The sequence below is a fragment of the Pteropus medius genome, unplaced genomic scaffold, assembly GCF_902729225.1.
Source record: "Pteropus medius unplaced genomic scaffold, Ma_sr-lr_union100, whole genome shotgun sequence".
In the NCBI taxonomy this organism is placed as follows: Eukaryota; Metazoa; Chordata; class Mammalia; order Chiroptera; family Pteropodidae; genus Pteropus; species Pteropus medius.
Genome location: NW_024343734.1, coordinates 195,974 through 207,573, shown reverse-complemented (window position 1 = coordinate 207,573; position 11,600 = coordinate 195,974). Strand labels below are relative to the sequence as shown.

Genomic DNA, 11,600 nt, shown 5'->3' with positions numbered 1-11,600 from the left:
CTGTCTCTATTTAGTAATGCCTGGCTGCCTGGCAACTAGGGACACCACAACAGCAAAGAGCACATGGTGTGTCCCCAGCACCTAGCACACTGCCCGGGCTCAGCCAATACTCGACGAATAGATGGATGACGAACAAATAGGAGTCTATGAGAATCGATCCAGCTCTGAGAATCCACGATGGCCTCCTGTGGACCCCGACTGCCCACGGGAGCTCACTTCTTGACTGTATAAATACCCCTACCCACCCCCATTGTTCTCTCGAGCCCCGGGGATTACAAACTGTGGCTTGTGTCAGAATCTACCAGGGAAGCCAAAGACCCAGAGATTCTGATTCAGGAGGTCGAGGCCGGGTTGGCATTTCAAGAACTTTCAAGAAATGACGGTGGCGATGATGGTGGTGATGACGGTGATGATGGTGATGAGGGTGAAGATGATGATGGTCATAATGATGGTGATGCTGGTGACCAGGGCAGCAACTTACTCACGTCAACAGATTTCCTCGCGACGGGCACAGTGGTGGGAATAACTGGGAGGCGCACAGAGTTGCCTAGGGACGGTGTCCCACTTGTCCCAGGGGTAACTTGCTCAGTGACTCCCTCCATCGGCTGCCTTGTGTGTCCACAACTGCCCCCTGACCCCAAGGGCGGCACTTCCTGGGATCACCCCCTACTCACCCCATCCTCCATCCTCATCTAGGGTCTGCTTCTGGGCTTCCCAACTAACACAGGGGTGGCCACGGTGCTGTGATGATGTTAAGAATTCTAGCCATTGGAATAAGAAAGTCCCCAGGTTAGCTGAGGCTCTGGTGTCGGTGTGACTCTCGCTGGGATTGTGGAAGAGAACGTTCTTGTTTTCAGGACATACGCGCCCAGGTACCGAGGGGTAAACGGACATCGCGCCCGCCACTTCCTCCCAAAGAGAAAGACAGAAACATCAAGAACGTGTCGTCAAATATTAACAATGGAGAGTCTGGGTATACGAGAGCCCTCTGTACTATTCTGGCAATATTTCATTAGTCTTAAATGATGTCAGAATAAATGTAAACATTCTAATCTGTTGGTAGTATTTATGAAATTCCGACAGATGAAATGATATGGTGTCTCAGGAGGAGATGGCAGGAGGCGAGGGAGAGAATGATTTTAACGAAACGCTTGCAATCGCTAAGCTGGAGACGGAGATGGGTGTGCTCTTGTTCTTAAAATACACCCAGGTCGTTCCTGCCCCAGGGCCTTTGCACATTCTCTCCTTAGTGAGTCAAATACTCTGTGCCCTATTTTTCCACTCCCTGACCTCCCACTCAGAGTCCAGCTCAAATCTCACCTTTCCCTTCTACCTCTCCCAGGCTTCATTTGCCAACATATATCAGTGACGAAGGAGGTGGATCAGCCGCCAGAAACAGACGGAACAAGGTTCATGACAAACAAGAAACAGATAGAACAAGGTTCGTGATAAACAATAATAACTCACAGACAGCAAACTCTGTGCCAGGCATGTTCGAAGGGCTTGGCGGGTATTTAGTTGAATCTCATTCGATTCTCAGAACAACCCTGTGGCCCAGGTAGCATGATGAGCCCTCTTTTACAGGTAAGAAACGTGAGGTGAAGAGAGATTGAGTAACTTGCCCCAGCCTTCACCTTGGCCAAGGTGTATGTCCCCAGCTGGTTCAGCTCCAGGGGCTGCCAGAAGCCCTGGGCAGAGGTCTCCTCCCGCCACTGCGGGGGCGGATCTAAGGGTGGGGGTCGGAGAGAGGAGAGAATGAAGGAGAGACAGGGGCAGGACAGGAAGAGGAAATAGGCGCATAGGGACGGTGTAGGGGTGCGGGGGGACCCAGGCCGGGGGGCTGGCAGCCAAGAGGGTCAGGGGTCCTAAAACAGGAGGCTGCACGACAGTTAACAAAAAACCGGTCTTAGAGGTGACAAGGCCTGGATTCCATCTGCAGAATGAGGACATCGTTTCTTCTTGAGCTCAGACATTTCAATATTTGCGCCTGGCACTCAATACCGTGACGTGGTTGTTAAATACAGCTGACCCTTGAATGACACAAGTTCAAACTGCGTGCGTCCACTTATACACAGGCTTTTTTTCAGTAAATGTACAGTCAGCCCTGTGTCTCTCAGGGTTTCATATCCAAATGCCGGATTCAACCAAATGCTGATCAAAAACAAGACGATTTTTTTAGTCTCTGGCCATTCCGCCCTGAACACGCCCAATCTCATCTGATCTCAGAAACTAGGCAGGGTCGGGCCTGTTTAGTATTTGGATGGGAGACCACCTAGGAAGATCGGGTGCTGTAGGCATTAAAAAAAGAGTGTTTTGATCCACGGTTGGGGAATCTGTGGATGTGGACGGCCAGCCACGTACATTGTTCTACTCCACTTTATATAAGGGACTTGCGAATCCGAGGATGTTGGTATCCATGGGGATCTTGAAACCAATCCTCCACGGGTACCACGGGAATGTAGCAAAGTTTTGGGCGAATCGAAAGGTATGCGTGGATTTTCCACTGCGTGGGGTTGGTGCCCTCAGCCCACGCATCGTTCGGGGATCAACTATAAGTAGAAGGAATTGGGGGGGAGGAGGTTAGAGGGAAAGAAAAATGGACATCCAGAAGAAAAAGAGCTGGAAAGATAACAGAGTAAGAACAAGGGAAAAGCCTTCCTTATCGCCGGCCGAGCTAGGATATGCGGGCAGTTCTCAGTCGGCAAAGCAGTCACGGCCTGGAAAGTCTCCATACGCCTTACGTCAGTGACCCCTGGCCCATCGCTCCCAGGGGAAGTAGGTACATATGATGCTCTCTGATAATATGTACCTATTATGGACTGAATGTTTGTGTCCCCTCGAACGTTCGCACGTGGAAATCTTAACCTCCAAGGCGATGTCACTAAGAGATGAGGGGAGGTGATTATGTCACAGGGTGGAGCCCTCATGCACGGGGTACGTGGCCTCGGAAGAGTGGCCTCAGAAAGCTCCCTCGCACCTCCCACCACCTGAGGACCCTGCATCTGCCCGCACCTTCACCTTGGACTTTTCGGGCTCCGGAACCGAGAGAGATAAATGTTTGTTACTTAAGCCAGATCTTCTATGGGATTTTCTGCTACAGAAGCCCCCCCCAATCGGACGAAGACAGTACCTGTGTGTGTACACAGGTATCTAACGCAGGTTATAATCTTAAATCCTAGACACAGCTCACGCTCCGGGCTATTTATTCTGAAAGGAGGTTCGGAGTGCGCGGTGACTCGTCGGAGGCGGCCCCATGGAGAGGTGCCAGCCTCGCGACTGGAACCCGCTCAGCCGTCCCCCTGAGCTGGAACTCCTTGCCCTGTGCCGCCCCGCTCCTGTCTCTGTCCTCCGGCCATCTCTCTGCTGCAGACCCGGAACAAGACGGCAGAGGGAGTGTCACCTTGTTAGACCAGAGCTGGGAACACTCGCCGCAGGCGACTCAATTTTTTTTTTTTTTGCCGCTCTGCGCGAAGAGAACCGATTCTGCGGCCACAAAAATTGTTCTGGGGAGTCGGAACCTGCGGACAATGAGGATTAACTGTGCCTGTCTCTTTGTGTCTATTGCCTTATTCTAGAATGTGAATCCAGGAGGACTGGAACGCTTTGTCCGTTTCCTTTGCTGCTAAGTCCCCAGGCCCTGGGACAGAACTGGGGACATAGTAGGTGCTCAACACGTATCTGTTGAGCACACAAAGGACATAGAAAGAATGAACGCGTAGCCACCAGCTGTGTCATCCTAAATGCAGCTCACAGTTGGCCAGGCGATGAGGAGGCTTCTCTCCAGCACGGCCTGGCCTGGGGGTGTGACCTCAGTGCAATCGGTCCCCCTCCCCGCCCACTGAGCCCTGTGGGGACTTCCGTCATAAACCACGTGCCGTGAGGACATCTTCACAGCCACCGGCGGAGAGACAAGGGCCATCGGCCTCACGGCACAGGTAGACGGAGATAACTCTGGCCGTTATGAATAGTTCACCTTATTCAATACCCGCAACCACTCTATAACGAGGGCCGTTATCACTATTCCCATTTTAGAAGTACGGACACCGAGGCGCAGAGAGGCAAGGGCGCACAACGGGGACGGAACGAAGCAGTCCCGTCATCCTGTCCAAGTGGCAGAGAAAGGGAAACAGGTTGGGGAGGAAGGGGAGGGAGGCCGGGAGACGGGATGACACAGCGGAGAGAGATGTCTCGTGAGCGGGGAGTGTTGGCAGCCAGCCTAGTGCCACTGCTGCTGCCGCTCCCTGAAGCAGGGCAGGTCAGGGGAAGCCGGAGTCACACACCCCAGGGGACGGAAGCTACATTCCAGGACGTGGGGCCCTCCCCCGAATCACCCCGCATACGGCGGGAGAAGAGCAGAGAGGAAGCCAGAGGTGACAGAGCCCAGAGGGCTGGACAGAGTCGCACTGCAGTTAATGCTCCAGAGAGACCTAGGGTCAGGGGGACAGAGGCCCAGGGGACCAGTTATTGGAGAGATACTGACTACAGAGAAGGGACAGGAGAGAAAAAACTCTTACAGGAAAAAAAAAAAAAAACACTTGCTGTGAGAGACTCATCGGTTCCCATCCACGTGACAGCTGTCACAGGGATCTTGAAAACGTGGGAGATAAAAGAACCCGCCCAGACACTGGACTCGGCCTGCAGAACCAGGGACAGCCTCGCAGCGGGGGACGTGACACTGAGATGAAACCTTTGGGACCCAAACAGTTTAGCCCGGAGAAGAGAGACGGGGAGAGGGAAGGGCCCGTGTGAAAACCTGGAAGACAACAGAACCGGAGGAGGGGAGAGAAACTACTGGAAATGGGGAGCGGGGACAGAAAAGCCACTCACGTCTTTTTTCCTGAGTCACGTCACAGAGGAGAAAGACAGCTCCAGGAAGCTGCTGCTCCAGAGCGGGGCCCCCCAGCTCTGCGGGAAGAGAAGGGCTGGGGATCCCGACTCCTGGTCTGAGGGAGGCGGAGCTGGAGGTGAGCACTGATCACTTAGGCCCAGCGCTTCACTGAGACCGGGTTACCCCAACATAGGCCTCCACGAAGGCCTCTGCTTGGCCTCTTGTGGCCAGTCGGCGTGGGGCTCATCACCCCCTCGGCTCCCCTCTGACCCCTCTCAGGATGATCCCCTAGGACAAAGGGCAGAGGCCACGACACATATTCTCCCTGGCTCTTCCAGGTACCGGCTGGGGTTCCTGAGAGTGGCACCCCCATCTCTGGGTTCCGGAGTAAACCCTAAACCTACGAGAGACATATTCCCCATACTATCTGCTTTGCAACTATAATCGAGACCCAGAGCAAAGGGCTCAGGGCTACCACTCCCACGCCTGTGTTAGCACCGCAAACTGGATTGTGTAAGACCGGAATCTGGGCTGCAGCCCACACTCGGTAGACCGCGGGGTCCCTCCTCTCCCAGACTCCGATATTCCAGCCAAGAACCCCCTCAGCTCACGATGCCGGCTCCGATGCCCCGCCACCCCACCCCCTCACAATGACCTCCTTCCCCGCGTAACGCGATCCCGCAGCCACCCTGCGTCAGTCGGTTGGTCTGTCCCTCTGCCACTCACTCCCGGCCGCCTTCCACCTGCAGGGTCCGGTGAGGCCTGGCTATAACGACAAACGGGGGGCTGGATCCTGGAAGCCCGGCCCGGGAAGTTGGGTCCCAGACCCCTCGCCCCTCAAACCCAGTAATCTAGACCCCAGGCTCCCTCCTTCTTCAGAGCTGCAAGGCCGAGGCCCCCGCCCCTTCCAGACTCCAGCTCTGTCCCTCGGACACCCCAGCGTCACAACCCCAAATAGACAGACAAAGCTAATTATCTAAAAGTTGAAAGTTTTAATCTGAATTTGGATAAGTCCCTGGAAAACCAAACTTTGGCCATAGGAGCCCCTCCCCTTGGCAGGCAGGGGACCGGGTCACGCCCCCGGGTGCCAGAGTGGCTCCGGATCTTCAGGTGGCACCTCCGAGCTGTGCCCTCGCGCTCCGATTGGCTGCCGCGTTTGGGCCGCTCAGAAGCTGGACTGCAGCAGGGTGACTCGCAGAGGCCAGGCGCCCTCGTCTGGGGACAGGGGGGAAGGGGCGGTCCCGGAATCCCACGTGGGCTCCCAGGAGGCGGGGCCTGAGCCTGGGCCACGCCCACTGCCTCGGCGGGAGAACCCGGTGCAGCGGGAATTGGCCACAGGGGACTTGGGGGGCGAGGTCACCTGGGGCGTGGGGTCTGACGGAGAAGGTGGCGCAGGGGGAAGAGGGTCTCCTTCCGAGTCCACATTTCCACCTGGAGAATGGCGAACTTTGGGATACGGGATTCCGGGGCCCCCGCCCCCTCTGGCCTGGAATCTATAACTCCGAAGCCCTGCCCAGCTCTTTCCTCATCAAGACAAGGGGCTTCCAAGCTGGCCCGACACCCCTCCTCGCCAGGACCTATGATTCCAGGCCTCCGGCTCCCTAAAACCGAGGACCCCAAGGTCCCCAGCCCCTCCTCACCTGCCATCATCCGGTGCCACTGTGACGCCTCAGTGGCCAGGGCTTGAGAGAGACTGAGAACTCGCTCCCGGTGACCTTCTGATGTCGGCAAATAAGAGGCGGTGTTCCTCGGGCTAGAGAAAAGATTTGGGGGACACGTACGATTAGCCAGTGCGGGTGACAACCGCAGCGCCGCGCGTGTCCTTCTGGGAGTTGGAGTCCCTAGCTCGTGTCTCGAAAGGACTTTAAACCTGGAGCCGTCCTAAAGAGACCGCGTGCGTTATGGGATTTGTAGTCCAGTCTCCCGTGAATTTCACCCGATTTCCCGATGCTCCGGCGGAGTTCGCGACCCACCCAGGTTTGCGTTTTCGGGAACCGGAGGGCCTCACTGGGTATCTAGGGCTTTCTGGCGCCCCAGGAAGGTTCTGCGATCTGAGCTCCGGTACTCGGGAGCCCGTAATAACAGAGATGCTCTCCTCTTTGGCGAATTGATTTCCCGGCTCCTGCCCTCGTCCCCCTCCAGCTGCTCACCTGCTCCAGGACCCCGAGCTTCGGAGCCATTTCTGGGCTCCTGAGTGTCCTAGGACAGGCTGCAAAGGAATCGGGGCATTAGTATTCCTCATCCCGAAGCCCCACATGCTGGGGATGGCACGAAGCGGGCTCAAAGGGGTGAAATTGCCCCCAGAGACCCCGACAATGCCAAGAACCCCTCTCCTCCGTATGACTTAAGACTGAGGCCCCCACTAGGGCCAAAGGAACACCTTACCTCATAAACGATTAACCGAACTGTTTGTCCCCCCAAAACTAGCTAGACAGAGATAAACGTTTGGTGTTCACCTGAGGTGCCCCCCTTACAAAAATAATCTTAACCCTAAAGTCGCCCCACCAGTGACTTGTCTAATTCCTCCCCAGAAAAGTCTAAGATGAAACCACCCAGTGAGACACTCTGATCTTTGAATCTGGAGCTCTCGTCCCGTTGCAATAGCGTAAATAAAATCGATTTTCCTACTTCCTCGATTTTTTTTTTTTGCCTTTGACAACTCACAGTAACTGAAAACAAACAAACAAACAAACAAAAACGCTGCACTTCCAATCCAGACCCGTGGTGCCTAGTGAGGGGGGATGCTGTCTCCGCCCCACCCCAACCCCGCACTGCTGAGGGAACCAGCATACTGCTGACTTCCGCACAGGTACAAGCTGGGGTGAGTCCGGAAACCTAGTTCCAGGTGAGAAGGCAGGGAACATCCCGATGCGTTTCACAGAGAGGGAAGCTAAGGCTCAAACTGGGAGCAGAGGCTCCACTACCATCACACCCACAACACACACCTCTGTTCCCCTCACCCTCTGCTCCAGGTCAGGCTGGCGTCTGGCTGGGGACAGTGTCCTCCCCAGACTAAGGAGCCGAGGAGAAGCCGGGCGAGGGAGAGGCCGTCCACACTCCTGGTTTCTGCGTATTCTTTCCAACTGTTCCTGAGCGCTCATGCGGGGCCGGGCCGGGGGTGCCTAGGGAGGTGAGAAAGCCCTCAAGACCCCAACCTTGACCTCCGCTCTCTCTCTCCCCTGAGCCTCTTAGCCTCCCATCTGACCCTTTCCAGTAAGTTCACCACCAGAGCTCAGAGGGCTCATCCCATACCCAGAGCTCATGCCATCCCTCCCACAGTCCCTGAGCCATGGGGACAAAGGCATTTGTGGCCCCGAGAGGCCTGGTCCCCAACCACCTCTCCGGCCTCCACTCCATCAGCTGCCCTATATTTGAACTTGAAGCTCCTGCGTAACAAACACCCATAATTCCCTGCACATATCGAGCTTCTTTGCACTAATAGACAAGATGCTGGGATGCTTGTGATTAAAAAAACAACAACCTTTAAGTCGGCTTTAAAAAAAAAACGACCGGAGGAAACGGATTTATTGATAACTAAATTATCCAATAGATAAGCCTGAGTTGGCCTTAGAGGACTTTATGAGCTCGGTCTCGCCCTCAAGCCAGAGGGAAGAGGCACGCAGGGAGAATGTCGTGTGCCAGTTTGGAATTATGTGGCCACAAGTCAGGAAAGCACCAGAAGACAGGAGACTGTCCCAGATCCTTCTCTGGCGACTTCGGAGGGAGTGTGGCCTGTTGACACCGTGATCGTGGACGAAAGTCTTAAGAACTTAAACTGCAAGAGGTCGGAGATAAAGCGAAGAAAAGCGAAAAGAGCTTGAAGATCTGGAAAATTCTCAGCCTACACATACTGTGACCAATGAGAAAGCATGTCCTGCAGAGAATGCCACGGGTGTGGCTGGACAACCCGTTTGCCACGGGATGAGTCATGCGACACGTGGATCCAGCAAACCATCTCAGCAGAAACACCGCCAGCTTGAACAAAAGGGGACAGAGACGGGACTAAATGAAGACAGGCCGTCAGGTATCCGGGATGCCGCGGGCAGGAAACGGGCCGACACACCCGCACAGACACGCACGCAGGGAGGATGCCACGTGACAAATGGACGTAGGCTGCCACGAGCCGAGGGACAAAACTTGGCACAGAATCGTCCCTAATGCCTTCAGAAGGAACATGGCTTCATGACACCTTGATTTCGGACTGCTAGCCTACAGAATTATGACAATAAACGTGTTGATTAAGCAAAAAAAATTTTTTGAAAATTTAAAAGAAGGGAAGAGAACGCTTCAGTGCAGTCTCTAAATAGAAAATTCTAGAGAGAGAGCTTGGATCCATTGCAGTTCGCTGTTTTGTTCTGACCCCGAGTCGCATGTCCCCCTGGTGGACATGCGACTCGGGGTGGTGGACTCGGGGCATGGTGGACGCTGTTTATTGGTCCTTTGTCGTTTCTTTCTTCACAGTGGGCCAAACCACTGGCCCGAAAGCCTGCCAGGGCCAAGTTCAAACTTTTATCCATCCGCTTGTTTCAAACATAATCCAAGTAGGTGGATATTTTTAGCCATGTAGAGCCTGCCTGCTTTGAACGCTCCACTACGTTGTACCCCAAATCTGCTAGCCACGAGTCAGGATCCATCTGTCAACTATGAAGGACCTCAAGCAGCTGCTGTCCTCAGCTCTGTAACCCAGAGACGCCTCACTGTGGTGCTAAGTGACATCACCTCGACCTTTAAGCCCCTTCTCCTATCTCCTTTCCTCCCCTCACCTCTGGGCAGTGGCCCCCACGCAGTCACCTCTGAAGGGTCTCACGCTGGGAGGGGCTTATCCCACAGGCCAACCCGGCACAGTGAGGACCAAACACAGCCCGTGTGTACGACTGCCACCTCGCGGCCACACCTGGGACTTGCACCACCCCTGAGCTCAGGCCCTCGGCAGCCCAGGAACCAAGCGTTTGGGGTGAGGGCGGAGAAATTCGCGAGCAGCCCCAACAATCCACGGACACACGCCACCGAGAATGCAGAAGGCTGCGTCTTCCTCAGAAAGGACCGATTTTCGTTCGTATCCACTCTAATGAGTATGACCCATGAGGTACCCCCGTATGTGACGTGACATGAACAGAAAGATGTCGTGGAAGTTTAACAGGGACGCCGATGACCAGGAACTGATGATGAGTACAGAAATGCTCCATAGGGCCAAACACGAAGACCTGGACCATGACGAGGATGTAACTAGATGCCCCCAACTGGCTTTTTTGGTCATGAAACAAGCTAGAACATTCCACAGAGACCTAAACATTGATTGTGATCATTGGCTGGCAACATGGAAAAGGCACGTGATATAAAATATCTAATGATCTGCAGTGGCCAGCGCATCTGCAAATCAGAAATTACACTGATGAGTCTGCTAAGATAAGACCTGATGAAAACTTGAGTTCTAAAATAAAAATCTATACTACAGATAAACCAGTTCCACAGTGATGCTCCTATAAAAACATCGACAGCGATGAGAAGTGACAATGAATGACAGGCTCGAAGGATACCAGGCTCGGGTGGTCTGTCCACGGACGTGCTAGCTCCACGGGCACACAGAAGACACAGTTTGGAACATGTTGCAATCTTCCATAACTTGGGCATGATTATGCAAACAAGAAACCGAATCATGTTACCCCAATGATTTTAATTCAAAAAAGATTTTAAAAAAAAAAAAAAAGAGAGAATTATGGGACCCAGGAAAATCTTTTTGGACAAGTTCAGATTTGTGATCAGCAGCATGAGATTGTTGCAGACAAGCTAGACCGGAAGAAAACTGTCGCGTTTGGGTTTCTGAATAAACTCTCTGGAAACCTTCCGGTCTCGTGAAGGGTGGTATTGTGTGGGGACATTTGCTTCCTGCCAAGCGTGTCATCTCCACACACGGCTTCTAACCACAGAAGCAGAATCTCCGCGAAGAACAAAGATCACCACCACCCCCCCCTTTTTTTTTTTTTAATTGTACGCTGGCTGCAGGAAACCCAAGACCCAAGACGTCTTAGCGATGCCAATTTGCAGCCATCAGTGCCCGGAAGGAGGTTGATAAATGGGCAGAAGCTAATGCCAGCCCAGGCCAGGCTCTGACTCTGCAGATGAAAACCGAAGGACCTGCTTTCCCCAACGTCCTCGAGAAACCAGATTTGGCGTCGATGATAAGAAGAGGAGACTGAGTTTTCTTATTTGGGCCCGAGGTGACCGGGTCCAATACTAGACACCCGCAATAACCTGTCTGTCGGGCATCTATTGGCAGAAAGAAACCGCTGGGATGGAAAAAGATTAGAAATTCGAGAGCACTAAAGTGATCATGTTGCTAACATCGGGGACACAGGGGAAAAACTCCCCGCGGCTGAAATACTGAAACAGGTGATCAGTTCACTGCTGACAGCGTGTATTTCTCGGTGGCCAAGAGCGTGTATTTGCTCGATGAAAGGGACACTCCCCACATGAGACCCTTTGTGAAGGAGCAGATAACACAGCACGAAACTCTACGAAGGCTTCGCGCCTCATCCCCAGGGAACCCCAGTCCTGGCCCCGCCTCGGATGTCCCATTTCAATTCGACTACAGCGTTGATCGCGTGACCGGTAACCTCTGTCTCCACAGTCCTCAAGTCACTGGAAGTCATGAGCATTTACCGCAGGTGTACATTCTGGTATTTGGCTTCGTTCGTGCCTGGATTGTGTGACACGTCTTGCTAAACCTCTTCCTTAGAAATAAAAGGCGCCTGATATTTCTAATCTAGTCTTA

At 53.7% G+C, this 11,600-nt stretch overlaps 2 protein-coding genes and 1 pseudogene across 2 annotated transcripts in view; 1 reads left to right on the top strand and 2 right to left on the bottom strand.

Annotated features, from left to right (window-relative positions):
* HSD17B14 (hydroxysteroid 17-beta dehydrogenase 14) overlaps window positions 1-5,866 on the bottom strand; it is a 9,807-nt gene extending 3,941 nt beyond the window's left edge. Inside the window, 7 exon segments of the mRNA XM_039868611.1 lie at window positions 382-457; window positions 1,522-1,851; window positions 2,551-2,881; window positions 4,828-4,971; window positions 5,436-5,466; window positions 5,469-5,517; window positions 5,853-5,866. Coding sequence (XP_039724545.1) covers window positions 382-457; window positions 1,522-1,851; window positions 2,551-2,881; window positions 4,828-4,971; window positions 5,436-5,466; window positions 5,469-5,517; window positions 5,853-5,866 — 975 coding nt within the window.
* Window positions 2,179-2,297, top strand: LOC120607004 (uncharacterized; annotated as a pseudogene).
* Window positions 5,805-11,600, bottom strand: part of PLEKHA4 (pleckstrin homology domain containing A4) — a 19,091-nt gene continuing 13,295 nt past the window's right edge. Inside the window, 4 exon segments of the mRNA XM_039868526.1 lie at window positions 5,805-6,259; window positions 6,469-6,581; window positions 6,979-7,037; window positions 7,789-7,950. Coding sequence (XP_039724460.1) covers window positions 5,994-6,259; window positions 6,469-6,581; window positions 6,979-7,037; window positions 7,789-7,950 — 600 coding nt within the window. The 3' untranslated portion in view covers window positions 5,805-5,993.